This window comes from Panthera tigris, chromosome X (genome assembly GCF_018350195.1).
Source record: "Panthera tigris isolate Pti1 chromosome X, P.tigris_Pti1_mat1.1, whole genome shotgun sequence".
NCBI lineage: Eukaryota > Metazoa > Chordata > Mammalia > Carnivora > Felidae > Panthera > Panthera tigris.
Window position 1 is genome coordinate 19654262 of NC_056677.1, and position 18239 is coordinate 19672500.

At 45.5% G+C, this 18239-nt stretch overlaps 1 protein-coding gene and 1 long non-coding RNA gene across 2 annotated transcripts in view; one reads left to right on the plus strand and one right to left on the minus strand.

The window, feature by feature from the left end:
- Positions 1-9895: 9895 nt before the first annotated feature.
- Positions 9896-18239, minus strand: part of LOC122235339 — a 12548-nt gene continuing 4204 nt past the window's right edge. Inside the window, exons 2-4 of the long non-coding RNA XR_006213405.1 lie at positions 16170-16333; positions 15293-15464; positions 9896-10342 (exon numbers count right to left, since the gene is read on the minus strand). This is a non-coding gene — a long non-coding RNA (uncharacterized LOC122235339). The remainder of the gene's footprint in view (positions 10343-15292; positions 15465-16169; positions 16334-18239) is intronic.
- PRDX4 (peroxiredoxin 4) overlaps positions 14194-18239 on the plus strand; it is a 25508-nt gene continuing 21462 nt past the window's right edge. Inside the window, exons 1-2 of the mRNA XM_042974261.1 lie at positions 14194-14645; positions 17172-17318. Coding sequence (XP_042830195.1) covers positions 14447-14645; positions 17172-17318 — 346 coding nt within the window. The 5' untranslated portion in view covers positions 14194-14446. The remainder of the gene's footprint in view (positions 14646-17171; positions 17319-18239) is intronic.

Consider the following 18239-nt stretch of genomic DNA (forward strand, 5'->3'; position numbering starts at 1 on the left):
AAATAGAAACATTTAGCTATGTAAGAGTAACTAGAAAAGCTATGAGACTATCTGGGTTTTTCTCCCAGACCTGGGAAGAAGAGGTCCCCAACAGAGTTCCCATAGGGAAAAGATAAAGAATCACGTTGCTTTCTTTTAGACTCCGCTTAGATCAGACCAACAGAAACCAGAATGAAGAAAAGCTGATCAAATTCCAATTTGATAATGCTCCAAAGCAACATGACATTCCAGAAATCATAGTAAGGACTGCAGGAGAGCCATAAAGTCACCCACTCTAATATATGATAATACAATATGGGAAATGACACATCGTGACTTGTCAGCTCTCCACAAATATATTTTTCTATGACTTTCTCAGGGTCTTTGAAATGACAAAAAAAAAACCCACCTGGAACCCCAACATGTCTTTCTACAATAGGAAAACAGAGTACAAATGTGGAAATTGGTTTATGACAGAATAAAGGGCTCCCCACAATGGTGGGCCTGGTTTGACTAGGTACCTGAAGCTATGGTGAAATTAACAGTCAACAAATAGCAAGTCTTTTTAAGAGACCTTTAATATGTGAAATGGGCTTTTTCAGAAAATCCGCAAGGCTAAACACCCAGGCTTGAAAGTATAAGGACAACATCACACTAGGGATATTCCAATATATAAATTCTAAGAACAACTGGAAGGACTCAGGCCTGGAGAAAAATGAAGGAAGTCACATATGTGAAAGGTCTGCATTCTCTCCGACAAGTCCTGCAAGGATGAGAAAAAGTATACTGGTTTTTCTCCCACTTTACCTGATTATGACTTCCTGATAATTCTCTCGGTCTTCTCTGTACTCCACTTGACCCCAAAATTCCCTTTTCTCTATTTTTCACTCCTCCTCTCCTATTTTCACTCATTCTGTCTAGTTGTATCTATAAAGTATGCAGCGGTTCTCTGACCTGGGTCAGGACTCCAAAGCTACAAGTGGCCTGTAATATTTAGTATCAGAAGATGTACTAAGGCTTCTTATTTACCATTTCTTTTCGGTTTTACACATAGTGAGGGTCAAAAAATATCTCCCACCTACACTAGAGGAAACTGAGGCTCAGGGAGATTAAATACCTCTCCCACTGGCACAGGGCCAATAAACAGCAGGTGTCAACTAGGAACAGAAAGAAATTTTTCAATATTCAGGAACAGAGAGGGGTTATGGTTATTATTTTAGATTGAGTTTCTAAGGATGTGACCATAGGATAAGTTATTTAAAAGTAAGCAAATAACTACTGGAATTTCTTCCCATACATAGGAAGAACACAGCCCTAAGCCAGTTTTCGTTTATAAAGAGAAGGAAAAAGTTACCTTTTTTGTGTGCCCGTGAAGGCAAGCTCAACAATAACACAACTGCAGACACAGTGAACAAATTCCCATCAGAATATACTCCAAATGAACTGGACAGCCAGGTCATCACAGTGAGGACTGTAGGAAAAGGACTCCATCCTGGACTATTTGAAAGTCCAAGGCAAGAGATTATTATATATGATGACTTCTCAGCTATGAACAAATCTATTTTAGTAATTTTTTTATTTATTTTGAGAGAGAGAGAGAGAGAGAGAGAGAGAGAGAGAGAGAGAGAGAATCCCAAGCAGGCTCTGAGCTATCAGCACAGAGCCTGAAGAAGGGCTCAAGCTCACAAACCGTAAGATCATGACCAGAGCCAAAATCAAGAGTCAGACGCTTAACCCACTGAGTCACCCAGGAGCCCCTGTTCTAGTATTTTTTTTAATGTTTATTTATTTTTGAGAGAGAGAGACAAGAGCATGAGCAGGGGAGGTGCAGAGAGAGAGGGGGACACAGAATCTGAAACAGGCTCCAGGCTCCGAGCTGTCAGCACAGAGCCCGACATGGGGCTCGAACTCACAAACCCTGAGATCCTGTCCTGAGCTGAAGTCAGATGCTTAACCAACCGAGCCACCCAGGTATGCCCCCCTGTTGTAGTATTTTTTAATTAGACATTGAAAATATGAAAAATAAAGAGGCCTCCTGACAAAATCCATTGGTACAAATTCCCCTGCTTGACATGGGGAGGAAATTTTCACACTGGAGATGATCCTCCAAGAATTAAAAGGGGTTACTAACCCAAAGAAGAGCTCAATGCATTCACATATGTGGAGGGTGTGCATGCAAGCTGATTATCCAGTGAAGGATGGGATGAAGAGACACTGGGTTACATGCATATTACACCCACTTTGTCTTCCTGAATTTCTTTCAGTTCAACCCCCTTTTCTCCTGTCTTTACCCCTTATTGCTCATTGTCTATTTTTCCCCATGCCTCTCAAGATTCTCATTCACTATGCTGAGTGATATCTACAAAAAACACAGCGGTTCTCAGAATGACAACTGGATTCCAATCATTCCAGGACACTTTTCTAACAGTGGCTGGGCTAGGAAAATCCTAATGGAATCTATTTCCACATACTCATCTTCTGTACATGTGGTTTCCTAAATTAGGTCTGCCCTTGAATGACCATGGAATACATCCAGGTTCTCCTCCTATACTTTTCACTATCAACTCGTCCCGTTTTAGCTGGCAGGATCAATTATATTTTTCAAAAACTACACTCTGACCTTAACAGCCTCTGGAATTAAGAGGCTAAAACTTCACCAAGTAAATTTGTCAAAAGTAGCAGACACCTTGAATTCCCACTCCACACAGGTGCCGACACCAGGGCCCGACACGGAGACAGGGCCATCTGAGATGCCACCACCATTTCATTGCAAATGTGAGGTCACACTTTCTACCTGGCAACTGGACATGTAAAGTGCCATGACTCAAAAGGCAGGAGTACAAATAGGAGAAAACAGTTTTTGCAAAATTCCAGGACAATTCATGGATTGGCTGGACACCAGAAGCTATAGTGAACTCAAATCCAACAAAGACCAATCTTCTCCGAGGAGCTGAAAAATATAAAAGAGGCTCTCAGAGAATACGCACTCATCTAAATACCCTACCTGAACATTAACGGAAAGGAGATAATCCAATATACACATTCTCTCTGACAACAACCAGACAGAGCAGAAGGAGGTCAGGATGCAGCAGGGTCTCATAGAATGACAAGATGAAGGAACACTGGCTTACCACCACTTTTGAAATACATAAAGTGGGTAAGGAAATGTGCCCACAGTACCTACAATTAAGGGTACAATGAAGGAAAAGGCTATAGGTCAGACATATTGCTGAAAGTCTGTCTTGAACTGGATCTTGAAAGCAACTCGTCCTCCGATAATAAGCATTGGCCAAGACTACTGAGACCCAAGCAATAAATGCCTAGAACTGCATATTCTAAGGTGAGGTACTCTGCTAACTGGATAAAACCTGACAAAAACTAGGTCTGCTAGCATTAGCCCACCAAGTGGAAGTGGAAGAAGGGGGAAAGAAACTTTGGACGCAGTTACCAGTGTGGTAAGCACGGTCTTCACTGTCCTGAATCTGGGCCTCCTCCCACTTCCCCCAATCTCATAACCAAACATCTGGGAGACACCTTCTGAGAAAATGCAACATTCATTTTTTTTATGTTTTTATTTTATTTTTGAGAGAGAGACAGAGTGCAAGCAGGGGAGGGGCAGAGAGGGAGACACAGAATCTGAAGCAGGCTCCAGGCTCTGAGCTGTCAGCGCAGAGCCTGATGCTGGGCTTGAACTCACAGACTGTGAAATCATTACCTGAGCTGAAGTCAGACACTTAACCAACTGAGCCACCCAGGCGCCCCGGAAAATGCTACATTTAGAGGCCAAACTAATTAAAAAGAGAAACAGCTGGGTAGAACAGTGATGCTGAAGGTGCTAGACAAACAGTAAGAAGAACACGGATCTCACCAAGGGGTCTAAGTCTCTTGATCCTCTTCCTGTCATTACCAATACAGATGTGGCCAGACAAGCTTGAAACATGGGGTCGGGCACAGATAACCAGATGACCTCCACTCCTTGTCCTCCAGGACAGCTGGCAGGGCCAAGGAGCTACGTGCACAGCCAACTACAACCTTCATATCATTTTCCCAATATACAACCTTCCCAAATACATTTTCCCAAATACAATCTTCATGTCATTTTCCCACTCACTGTATTTATGGACCTCAGTACATTCTGCATAACCTACTGCCCCAAATACTTTATCACTGAGCTCAGCTACTGCCCCTGGGTCCTGTTCTATACTTAACCGTATTTTTCCAAAAGGGCACTGTGACCTACCTGATCAGCATCCAGGAAAAGGGAGTTTCAAACCCTGTGGAGGCAATCTGCCAAAAGCATGTGGGACAAAGCCTGATGTAACTTTCCCTCTTTTACATTAAGACAAACTGGTCAACTTTTGTGGCCATTTTGTAGCAGCAACAACTTTTCTCTCAGGAACATAGAACAGTTTTGAAAAGATGGCAAATTGTTCCTTGGCTACAAGGGATATAGCGTGTAAGACCATCTACATGGTTTTATGCATCAAAACTGGCCGGTAAGCCCTGAATTTTGTTGAAGATTGCAAATCTCCTTGCTGGTGGGCATCCAAGGCCATAGATAATAACACCTTCAACGTTCAAGTCGACAAGATACCAGAATACCATGAAAAGTGTTGAACATCAGAGAAATTTTTCTCTGATACCATGTGAACATTCACAGTTCAACACAGAACACATTAAAATACCAGTTACATATTAGTACACAGAGTAGATGAGGAATCGCTGGATTCACAGGTCTCTCGATGATAAAATCATTTTTTAGCTTTTGATCTTTTCACTACAAGTTCTCTCTCCTGCTTTCAGACACCTTCTGCAGAAACAGAGACCGGGAATATTTTTACGCAGACAGCACACCGCCAGCTTCCTGGAGATCATCTACTATCCTCAGCTGGAGGCCCAGGATGTGAAGAGGAGGGGCTATGCGGTGGGAGCAACAGGCACTAGTAAGCACTGACTTGCACATTCTTCCAGCCATTCTCCAGCCCACCAAAAAATGTATTTTTAAAAACAATTAGGCGTCAATCGGACAGGTGATTTAAGTCCTATCCTACCTCTGCCCGCCTAACCCAACAAACTATTTCAACAGGTAGCATACACAACGGCATCCCAGAAAATCTATCTTACTCCTAAACAGGCCCACACAGCCTAGAAGAGGTTGCATGGTGGGAGGACCCTTACGCGCCCCCTCACGCACCATGTAGATAAGGAATGTGCGAGCAGATCCTAGGGAGCCACGCTACTCATGACCTGGCCTGCACTGCTCTACTGATCCAGGTAGGTTTCATCTCCCCTGATCTGCCCTTGCTGTGCCGCCAGACAGATCACGGGAGTCTCGTCCACTGATTCCACCGGGGTCAACCCAGGTGCCATGGATCCCTGGCACCCTATCCACTCTGACATGGAAAGCACAGTCCTCCGGTGGGGGAGCCCTACTGACCCTCTCAGCCACCTAGATTACAGGATGCTCTACCAGATCCTGAGGAATCGCTCTTAGGCACAAACCTGGCCAGAGTGGCCATCATAATAAAAGGGCATCATAACTTCGGGGACCACACATTCTAGACGAAACCTGTCATCTCACGCACAGAGATATACGAAGCCAAGGCCAGAGCCCAAATCCTCATTCCACTAAAAACATGAAAAAATTTAACATTTTGACACTTGAATACTTTAAAAAAGTAAAAGTGAAGAATGAGGCAAATGTGCCAGCTTCCCATGATTCTCACTCCACACATCAAAATGAAGACGGGTAACAAAAGGGGACTTAACGACCTCAGTGCATGTTGCTCCCCACTTGTGGAGAACCTCTTCGAGGCTGCAGCTAAGTGCTTGTTCAGCCTGCAGCTCCATGCTCTGATGGGGGCAGGGCAGAAAGCCCCGTATCTCAACAGGCCCTGAGAGGATGAGGAAGCACCTCATGAGGAGGACGGCTGGAAGAGAGGACTCAAGTGCAACCTTTCAGAAAGCTTCCCTCATGGTGCCTGGACTCCCATAGGAAGAACAGCAGGAGCTAGAACTGCTCCTGCCAATACAGAAAGAAAGAGGCTGACGTTGGAGAGGACTGCACATCAGCCAGCTGCAGAAGAAAGACATGTATTTTCCAGAGTTCACCTGTAGACCGTGAAAAAGGAACAATAGCGGGCATTTTCTCCACCCTCATGAAGGGGGAACCGAGATTACGTCTCCCGTGCCTCAAGCAAATAACAGTTTCAGAAAGCTGGATGTATGTCCCCTGGAGTTAGGGGGACAGTGGGACAAGTGTGTGACACAGAAATTAACTTGAGAACCTGAGGCAGGGACCAACTGGGTCGGAAGATACAAGAGAGGACGGGCTTAGAGCAGACGGCACTTCTAACAGCTGCTGTAAGAACAGCTGTGTTTTCTACGGTCCACACACGTACTCTGCGAAAGGGAATCTCAAAAGTGAAACACCAAAGATGGGCACCTGGACAGACAGAAAACCCCGATACAAGAGAGGCCTAATGAAGCCTGGCTGTGCAGGGGGTGTAACGTCCAGAGAGAAGCCACATCCCTGGGCCCTTTAGATAACGGGACCCAAGGCACTAGTATCTAACTCACACAGGGAAGGAAGACCTGCAGAGGGAAGGAAGACCTGCGGAGGAAAAGCCTGTGGTTTTCCGAAGTCAGTACATGTACCCTGAGAAAGCGATAATAGTAAGCATTTTCTCCACTCTCATAAGGACCAAACAAAGATCACTTCCTCCTGACCTTAATCAAATAAAAGCAAATAAAAGCAAGCTTGAGAAAGCTGGACTCATGTCTTCTTCAGTTAGCCAGATACCAGAACTAATGTCCGACTCGTGCAAGTAGGTCAGGAGTCAAGGGCTGGAGATGTCTGGCTAGAAGATATGATAAGAGGGCTGGACTGAATGCAAACTACAGTTCGTCCACATTCACAGGACTGTGACTTCCAAGGTCGACATGAGAACCCTATAAAAGTGAGTATACCAGGTTGTCTTAAAGGGAAGGCACCAAGGTAGAGAAGCCAGAGAAGTAGTGACCCCAACAGAAATGTGGGTTATTTCGTGGCCAGTTGGAGGAAAGGCACCTGATGAGGCAGGAGCCAGCAGTCTCAGGTCCCTTTAGGAAGCTCGAAATGTGTCCATGACGGCGTCAGCTCAGGATTTCACTGTTCACAGCCCCCAAACCACATTACAACTTTACAGACCAGGCCAAGGTGTGGTCTTCTCCACACACCTCTCTCCCTGGAGGTCACATCCGGAATGGTGATCAAGGAGTAGAGGGAGCAGATGAAGAGAGGAAAGGCAACAAGAAGTACTATATCTATCCTATTAACACATATGCACACATCATCGGCAGGATGACAAAATCCATGAAGGCTCCGGTTGGTTTAGACAGAAATTCCCAGTATTCAGGAACATAGCATTTTGACTGTTATAGTACACTGTGCTTCTAGCTGTTTGGAAGTGACCACAGGATGGTTGCTTATTTAAGAGTTAACAGTTGGCTATCGGACCTTCTGGAAATTTCCTCCCAGACTAGGGAAGAACATATCCCCAAGGGACTTTTCATGCATAAGTAGGAGAAGAAAAAAGTTACTTTCTCTTTACACTTGTCAAACGATACTCAACAAACTTTTGACAAAGACCTATTCTAGAAGAAAGCCCGTGTTTTGGAAAAGTTTCTGCTTTCCCTCCAACAACTGTAGGATAACAATATCAAAAAAGTATCTCAAAAAAGAAACACTTGGAAAGCTCTGTGCAAATTTGAATAGATAACCTTAGAAAAAGTCACCTCATCTGAGAAAAAGGAACTTCACAACTATGTTGCTCAAATAAAAGTATCCCATTTCGGCCTACAGGTCATCACCTATATTTTCCCAACAGCATATTATGGCCTTAGCCTCCAAGTGGAAGGAATTAAAAATCCTGTGGGATCAATCTGTCAAAAGCTTCTGAAAGCTCAAGAGCTTGGGCCAGGGGCCCACATGAAGACAGGTCACTTCAAGGCACCTTCACTGCCATGTGCTCAAACTTGGGCTCAGGCTTCCTGGCCTGGCGAGGTACCCACAGAGCCTGCAGGACTGACGTGATGCTATACAAACTGCAAAAGGAACATAAAGGTGAGAAGCTAGTGTTCACCAAAACAAAGCACTGCCTACATTGGCCAGCCAGATGAGTAGATCCCTGAAGCTGCAGTGAACTCAACAACCAGAATATACTGAGACTTTTTAATGGGCCTTTAAATTTAGAAAACAGTCCCCCTGAGAGAACCCAAAAGGCTAAACACTGAGACTTGAAAGTGCAGAGACAACATCACAACGGGGATATTCCGATATGGACGTTTTCGCTGAGAGATATATGAAGGCAGTCACATATGTGAGGGGTCTCCATGCACCCTGAAAACTCCTACAAGGATGGGACAAAGGGATACTGCCTTCCCTCACTTTACCCCAACATGACTTCCCACTACCCTCTGTGCCCCCACTTTTCTCTCCTTCTCTGCCATACTGCAACCTTGCGTTCACGTCAGTTTCTTCAGTATGACACTGACAGCATAAGCAACCAAAGTAAAAGTAATTGAACCGGAAATTATCAAAATTTTTAAAATTTTATGTCCAAGAACAGTATCAAAAAGGGAAGACAAACCACAAAATAAGAAAAACTATTTGTAAATTGTATCTGATAACGTTGTAGTACCTAGAATAAACAAAGAACTCTTAAAAGTCTATGAACAAAAGACAACCCAAATAAACAATGGGCATGTCTCCAAAAAAGATACACAAATGGCCAAAATGCACATGAAAAGATGCTTGACCTCATTAAGTCATTAGGCAAATACAAATCAAAACCACAATGAGATACCACTTCACACACAACAGGATGGCTATAATCATGCACACGGACAATAACAAGTGTTGGCAAGGATTTGGGGAAATCAGAATCCTTGTACATTACTAGCATGTGATGGGGATGCTGCTGCGGAAAGCACTGTAACGGGTCCTTAAAAAAGCCAAACAGAGTCACCATACGGTCCAGCAATTCCAGTATAGACACACACCAAGACAACTGAAAAATATGTCCACACAAAAACTTATCCTCAAATGTTCATGGCAGCATTATTCACAATAGGCCAAAAGTGGAAACAACCCAAATGTCCATCAGCTGAAGAATGGATAAACAAATTAGCTTTACTATGAAATATTATTCACCTATAAAAAGGAGTGAAGGCAGAGGAAAGAGGATTTTTAGAGTACCAAAAGTACTCTGTACGATACTATAATGATAGATAGATGTCATTCATTTCTCCAAACCCACAGATTGTACAACACCAAGCATGTACCCTAAGGTGAACTATGGACTTTGGGTGATTAACGACGAGTCGATACAGGTTCATCCTCACCAAAAAATGTACCATTCTGGTGAGCAACATTGATAATGAGGGAGGCTACGCATGTGTGGGGACAGGGGGCATATGAGCAATCTCTGTACCTTCCTCTCAATTTCATATTAAACCTAGAACTACTCTAACAAAAAGTCTTTTTTAAAAAAGAAATGAATGGGGGCAGCTGGGTGGCTCAGTAGGTTGAGTATCCGACTTAGCTCAGGTCATGATCTCACAGTTCGTGAGTTCAAGCCGCACGTCGGGCTCTATGCGGACAGCTCAGAGCCTGGAGCCTGCTTTGGATTCTGTATCTCCCTCTGCCCTCCCCTGTTCACGCTCTCCCTCTCTATCAAAAATAAATAAGCATTAACAAAAAAAGGAATGAATGACTGACTCGTGCTGCAACATGGATCAACCTTGGAAACTTTATGATATATATGCAAAAGAAGTCATTCACAAAAGATTGCACATCATAAGATTCTATTTATAGCAAATGCCCACAACAGGGAAATCCTTAGAGTCAGATAATAGATTAGTTGTTGTCAGGTGATGCACTAGAGTGAGGGAACTAAGAGTGATTGTTAAAAGATATGGGGTAGCACTTTGAGGTAACAGAAATGTTCTAGAATAAGATAGCAGAAACAGCTGTGTAACAATGAATATACTAAAAATCACTGTATGGATGTGAGCTGTGTTTCAAAAAATGGCAAAATTAAACAGCAATGAAGATTCATCAAACTCACTGTTTGTGCAGGTCACAAATTCAGGCACTGCTGAGCTGAGTGCTTCTGGCCCAGGGCACAGCACGAGGCTATGGTCAAGATGTCACCAGGGCTGCAGTCATCAGAATCGACTGGAGCTGGAAGATTTGGTTCCAAGGCGGTGCAGTGACAAGGCTGGCATGGTGGTGCCAGAAGTTCGTGGGAGGCCCAGTTTCTTCCCATTGGCTTCTCCACAGGCTGCTTGAGTGTCCTCATGACTTGGTGCATGACTTCTCCTAGAATGAAAGAGGGACAAATGTTGCTACCTCAAGCAAATGACAAAGGTTTCAGAAATCTTGTGTCTCCTGTAGGTTGAAGATGAGAGGAACTAGTGTCTGACTCACACAAGTAAAGTCCAGAGGCTGTGGCTGGACTGTCCTTAGCAGATGGGACAATAAAATGACAACCTTAGATGTAAACTGAACTGGCAGAAAATGCAGAAAAACCTATGTTTCTAGGGAACAGATGTGGACCCCACAAAAGACAGCGGCCTGATACTGTCTTAAAAGGAAAAGCAGCCAAGGGGCTACCCAACACAGGGGTGGGTCACAAAAGACCTAGGAACCGAGGGGGTGTCTAAGTGGCTATGCAGAGGAAAGACACTCAGTGTGGCAGGGCTTGCACTGTGAGGTCCCTCAAGGAACCTGCAACTGTCTGACGGTGTCAGACAGGGATTTCCTCCAACATCAAGGAGCTCCAGCCCATATCACAACTTTGCCAACCATGAGAAGGCATGCCTTTCTCCCACAGTCCTCATACTCTCTGGCCCCAGTCACAGATCAGAAATAGTGTGTGGTCATATATGCATTCAGGGCACTCACGTGACCATGGACTCAGGTCTGTGAGTACCATTGGAATTTTAGCTTGATGATAGCAGGGACACATCTGTTTTGTTACTGCTGTCTCCCAATGACAGTGTATGGCACATAGTAGGTGCTCAAAAAATATTTTTGAGCCGTACCTCAAAAATATACAAAATAACTCAAAAATAATCAAATACCACCTATAAATCTCTTAGAAGGAAACATAGGTGTAAAAAAGATAGATAAATTGGACTTCATCAAAATTAAAACCTTTTGCATCAAAGGTTACTATCAAGAAAGTAGAAAGACAACCCACAGAATGGAAGAAAGTATTTGCTAATGTCTGAAAAGGGTTGATCATCCAGAATATATAAACACTTATAACTCAACAGCAGAAAGAAAAACCACCCAATTACAAAATGAGCAAGGTATTTCAATAGACATTTCTCCAAAGACTATGCACAAATCCCCAATAAGCACCTGAAAGGGTACTGAACATCTTTAGTCATTTGGTCAGTGCCAATCAAAACCACCATGAGATACTGCTTCACACACAATAGGAGGACTATAACCAAAACAATGTACAATACCAGCTGTTGAGTAGGATGTGGAGAAACCAGATCCCTCACACATTGCTGGTATAAATGTAAAATGGTACAGCTCCTTTAGAAAACGCTTTGACAGGTCCTCAAAAAGTTCAACATAGAGTTCCCATATAGCCCAGCAATCCAGTCTTAAACGTATACCCAAGATAAGGGAAAACATATGTTCACACAAAAACTTGTACAAGAATGTTCACAGCACCATCATCCCTAATAGTCTAAAAGTATGAACAACCAGGGTGCCTGGCTGGCTCAGTGAGTAGAGCATGCGACTCTTGACCTCAGGTACTTCATGCCCCATGTTGGGTGTAGAGATTTAAGTAAATAAACGAATGAATGAATGAATGAATGAATGAATGAATGAATAAACAACCTAAAAACCCAACAATTTATGAATGGGGAAACAAAATTAGTACATCCATACAATGGAATATTGTTCAGCCATTAAAAGGAATGAAGTATCAATGCACGCTACAACACAGAAACCATTAAACTTTGTCGCAAACCATGAGTCTGGAGTTCCCTCTTGTCTAGCAAGAGAGCAGACACAGCACTGAATATGAGAGAAGCTAATGTCCAGGGGGAGACAAGAGCCCCGAGCAGGGGTTTCATCTCCATGTTTATTGAGCTCACAAGATATCACCCACGGGCGACTGTGAAGAAAACAAGATCTTACACACGTGAACATGGAGAAAACAATCAACAATAATCATTTACTTGCGTGTGTAAGAAGCAAAGGGTCTGGGGCGCAAGTGGAGTTTGTGATCAAAGTGCAATAGTATATTGGCATCATATGGAAAGTACTCATGATCCCATTACAATATCTCACTAGCTAACCTCGGGCACTTTCGCCCAGTGGTGGCGGCTTTCCACCCTAAGCTTTTTTTCTAAACTGTTTATGTAAGTAGAACCTATTTCCCCACAAAGCTTAAGAAGCCACACACAAAAAGATAAATATTATGTGATTCTACTTATATGAGGCACCTGGAATAGTCAAATTCGAGACCAAAAGTAGAATGGTGGTTTCCAGGGCCTGAAGGGAGGAGAGAATGGAGACTTATTGTTTAATCGGTATAGTTTCAATTTGGGAAGATGAAAAAATCTGAAGGCTACTGACGAATGCATAACAATGTGAATGTACTTACTGTCACTGAACTATACACTAAAAAATGGTTAAAATGGTACTGTTATGTATATTTTACCACAAGAAAAAAGGAATGAGGTACCAATATACGCCACAACACAGATGAACCTTGAAAGCATTATACTTAAGTGAAAGAAGCCAGAAGCAAAGGGACACATATTGTAAGATTCTATTTATATGAATAAGAAATGTCTAGAACAGGCAAATCTGTAAAGAGCAGAAGCAGATTAGTCATCACCAGGGGCTAGAGGGAAGGGAGTAATTGACTGCTAAGAGCTTAAAGTTTCTTTTGGGGGTGATGGAAATGTTCTGGAATTAAATAGTGGTGAGCCCTACTACAAAGCTGTAATCATCAAGACAGTACGGGGTGCCCGGGTGGCTCAGTCAGTTGAGCATCCGACTTCAGCTCAGGTCATGATCTGAGTGGTCTGTGAGTTCAAGCCCTGCATCGGGCTCTGTGCTGACAGCTCAGAGACTGGAGCCTGCTTTGGATTCTGTGTCTCCCTCTCTCTCTGCCCCTCCCCCACTCATGCTCTGTCTCTCTCTCTCTCTCTCTGTCAAAAATAAACATTAAAAAAAAATTTTAAAAAGAAGTATGGTATTGGCACAAAAACAGACACATAGACCGATGGAATAGAATAGAGGCCCCAGAACTGGACCCACAAATGTATGGCCAATTAATCATTGACAAAGCAGGAAAGAGCATCCAATGGGAAATAGTGGTGAGCACAGAGCACAACATGATGGCTATACTAACAACCACTGAATTACACATTTTAAAATGATAAATTACATGTTTTATTAATTTTATCTCAAAAGTAATTTGGACAAAAAGTCTTCCACTAGAATGAGCAATCTAAGCACAGGACTGAAACTATCCTCTTTATGACTGAGCCTAAGAAATCACAAAGCATTCCTCCTGTCATATCCATAAGAAGTGAGTCCTAAGTCTAGCCCACATTCCTAATCAGGTTTTACATTTATATCATAAAACTCATAGCATAGCAGTTTCACAACATGGGAAAGGTATTAATGCCTCCCATCTGCAGATGAAACTCAGGCTCAGAGAGGTTACATACATTTCCCAAGGCCACAAGGCCAATAGGTGGCAGAGTTCCGACAGGAACCTAGACTCGGCTGACTCCACAACCTGTGCCCTTGCCCTCCATCAGTGGTGGTTCTTAACCAGACATACCACCTGTGAAACCCTAGATGACTTGGACCCCCCCACACACAAAGGACCTCTTAAATAAACATTTCTAGGGCTTGGTCAGTACACTTGAATGTTTTTAAGCTCCCCAGGTGTTTCTGAGATGCATTCTATATATAGAACCACCCCCTCTGTGCCTGATGGGTTTTGTCTTATTAATCTGGACAGTTGACTCCAGCTGGATGGTCAGTGCCTTGGGGGCAAGGCCCCCACCTCCAGCTCCTTTGTGACTGCCACTGTGACAGCATAGTGTCTGCCTACAAGAGGCAGGCAGGCAGGAAACATCATTGGACAGGGCAAGTGACACCCAGAATGCCAGTTGCCAAGGGATTCCAGTGAAACTAAGAGGAGCACAGCTGGTGCCTGAGAGCTGGCCGACCTGGCCACTCTCTCCAGTGGGCAGGAGGTTCGCTGGGGCCCACTTGGTGGGCAGCCCCTGCTGTCAACTGGGGCGCCTCAGCTCAGCCCAGAGCAGAGGTGCCAGGGCATAACACTCAAGTTTCCTCTCCCAGTTCTCAAACTAAGAGGCCCAACTTAGGGCCTAGAATTCTCTGAGGCTTGTTGGCTGATTAGCAGTCAACATGGATCACCGAAGCCGACCTCGGGGCATAGGCCTGAGCCGAATCCCTGGGAATCAGTCCCGAACCCCTCGGGCCCCACTCCCCTTCCATGTGGAACAGGAGGTCAGGGAAGGAGAATGGGAACAACGAGAGCAACCTCGTCAAAGGACTCCTGTCCACGGGCCGTCCGAAAGTCAAGACTTGCCAGACAACGTCATGGGTAAGGACAAGCTTCCCCAGACCCCCACCTCAGAAAAGGGAGGTGGCTTCATATTTTCCTCCTTTGCCCACAGGAAAGGGATGTTGGGAAACAAAAACCAAAGCATACAATGGGCAGGACTGGGGTGAGAGAGGAGTCTGAAAGGGAAGGTTTCCTATCTGCCTCAAAGGGTTGTCACGAGGAGCAAAGATATAATATGTGAAAGGAACTGGAAACCAAGGCAGTTAGGAATAGTAGGTGTCATTTAGAAAATCAAGTGCTGTGCTCACTTTGGCAGCACACATACTAGTAAGTCAAGTGCTCACAAGAGTGCCAGGTGCCTTGGGAAACAGATGAATTCGTCATCAATTTCAACTCCAGGGAACTGACAGTCTAGGAGAGGAAAGACAAACTGTTAGGATGGCTTCTGTGAGATTCAGAAGGATGACAAGAGTTCACAGGAAGACAGGACTCACAGGGGGCATAAGGGCTGCCAGTGGCCCCTGTCTTTCTGGTATACCTCGTGTCTCCTCCCTACAGTTCTCACTTACCATCCTAGCAAATGGGTGAGTGATGGGGTTAATTGTCAGAGGATGGAACAACGCTGTGCTGGGAGAAGGGGTTCTCTGGGAACTTACCAAGTCTTAATTTTTAAAAATTATACACACCTTGAGACAAGCTTAAGTCACCTCTGTGCCCTTCCTGCTGAAAGAGTGCCTTTCCCACTGGAAAAGAATAGTCTCGAGATACTGCTTTTCAGGTTAGACCTTTCTTCAAGTTTTCCCAGGACTTAAAAGGGATACAACAGGAGAGGGGAGTGATCACTATTCACCCAGCTCACTGCAAGGAAAAGGAAAGTAAATGTCTGTTAAAGGTATAAAATGCAAGCCATTCCAAAGCAGAATGGTTCATTTCAGCTTTTGGTGAGGAGACAGGATGGCGCGCGGTAGCGAAGCTTTGTGGGTTAGGTGGGTGCCAAAGGATGAGGATCTAAAACAGCGCTGACTGCAGAAGACCAGTCACCAGCTCACCAATGGTGGGAGACCATCTCCAGCGAAGCTTTCCGAAGACCTGGGCCTGCATGGATGAGCAATGCTGAAGGCAGGCGGGAAGGAGGGCAGGAAGACAGGAGACCACCCACCATGGATGCCACAAAGCAGTCTTCCTGGAGTTGGGCACCACGTGGCAGCCGAGGCCTGCCCCAGAGCACAAGCGCAAACACCCGCGGGAGTGCGGGGGGGGGGGGGGGGGGGGGGGGGGGGGGGGGGGGGGAGGAGGGGCGGACAGGGGCAGGGAAGGGACTGGGGGCCTGAAGGAGCAGCGGAGGGAGTAGGATGCCAGGAACCTTTAGCCCTATTCCCATCAAACTCAAACTCTTCCGAGGTATATAATAGGCTGGACTGGGGGTAAGGCTTGAGTTTGGAAAAATTAGGTTTCCTATCTGCCTCAAAGGACTGTCACAAGTAGCAGCTATAATATGCTAAAGCATCTGAAAACTAAGACTGTTGGGAACATTAGGGGTCATTTAGAAAATCAAGCGCTTACAATAGCAAATGGTCGCAGAGTGCCAGGTGCCTTGGGAAACAAAAGATGAATTAAACATCGATTTCAACCCCAGGAGCTTGACAGTCTAACAGAGGCAAAACACGGTGACTTCTGCGGGTTTCAGAAAGATGCCAAGAGTTCGCAGGAAAATAGACGGGATCCTCCTGTAATATGATGGGGTAATTATCAGAAGACGGAACAACACTGTGCTGGGAGAAAAGTCTGCTTTTCTGGGAACTTTTCAAGTCTTAATTTAAAAACAAAACAAAACACCTTTGAGACAAGTTTAAGTCACCAAACCTCCGGTTTGCCCTTTCCTGCTTGAGAAGAGTAAAAGGCTAGATCTCTCTTCTCCAAGTTTTCTGGGGACTTAAAAGTGCTGCAGCTAGAGTGGATAGTCATGGCACTTTTCACAAACCCATCACTTCAAGGGAAAACCAAGTAACTGTTCGAAGTATAAAATGCGAGCCATTCAAAGGCAGATAGGTTAGTTTCACTTTAGGGTGGTGTGTGACGGTGAGGCTCTGTGAAAGAGATGGGCGTGGAAGGATATAGAAAACTGTACCGCGGGGGAGGGGGCAGTGGCGCTTCAGGACCCTCACGCACGACGCCTCCGAGCGGCCTTGGTTCACACAGTTGGGCTAAGTAAGCTCTCGGCCCGGCCCGCCCTGGGGCGCAGGCGCAAACGCCGGCTGGGGGCGAGTAGGCGGGGCTGGAGCCCACGTGGCGGGGGGCGGGGGGTGGGGGAGCGGGGAATAGGGCGGGTGCAGGGGGGCGGGAGGGGCGGAGCAGGTCTCGCGAGGCCGCGCCCCGACTCACGCGGGCGTCCGGCGCGGATTGTAGCCGCCTGGCGGCGGGATAAGTCGCGCTCGCGCCTAGGGACGTGTGTTTGCGCTCGCGTGGTCATGGAGGCGCTGCCGCCGCCGCTAGCCACGACCACTCCGGCCTCTGGCCGGAGCCGAAGACTGTTCATGCTGCCCCTGCTGTTCTTCTTGCTGCCAGCCGGAGCTCTGCGGGCTTGGGAGGCAGAGGAGAGGCCCCGAACCCGCGAAGAAGAGTGTCACTTCTACGCGGGTGGACAAGTGTACCCAGGGGAGACGTCCCGGGTTTCGGCCGCTGATCACTCCCTGCACCTCAGCAAAGCCAAGAGTAGGTGGTGCCCCGCCAGGGGGGAGGGTAACGGGTGGCACAGGAAAGCGGGAGGTGGAGAGGGCCTGGAGACACGTGCACCCGTGTTTCGGCTGCCACCTGGGGGCCTGGCTTGGGCGGCACCCTCTAGGTGGCCTTAGGTCCCTAGGCGGGCCTGCCTCCCTGGGGGAGGGGGGACGGAGAGGGGTTCCCCGAATCAGATTTTGGAAGAAGTGGTGGTTACCCCAAAGCCGCAGATGAGGGAAGGAGGGGTGCCGAGTTTGTAGGCATCAGGATGTTGTGCAAACTGAAACGCTTCCTCAAACATCGAAAAGTGCCAGCAGCACATCGTGTCTATTTTCAAGCACTATTTCAGGGAAGAATATATTGAGAAGTTGAATAATGGTTCGCAGAAAGTTTAAACAGAAAAGTGACTAACCAAAATGCACAGGAGGGCAAAACTTTCCTTTTTCTTTCTTCTTCTGTTACTGCATCTTATAAAGGATATTAAAACCCACCTTCCCCAAAACCTGTATAGTTAATGGGTATTCTTTGTTTCTCAGAAATGAAGAGCTTGTTACAGGGTGTACTTTGGAGGCTCTTTGTAGGAAAACGGAAAAACCGAGGTTGGAAGTAATGCGTTTGGGTTGATGATAAACCACGTGGCAAATTTGTGTCCTGCCAGTTTGGCTTTTGATTATTTGTATTTCTGTCCAGTGTACACAACTAATGACCACTTTCAGGAAGGACACGTCAGACTAAATAGATACTGAGAAAGTTGTGGCCTGCTGCATCTGGATGTTAAGACTGGCCAAAAAGAAGTGGCCAGGAGTTAAAGGATAAAGACTATGGCTTGCTTTTAAATAACCAGTTTTTACTATGGATCATTTGGCAATTCTGTAGATGTATATTTGGTTCCGTTACAGTCTGTTTCATGCCTGT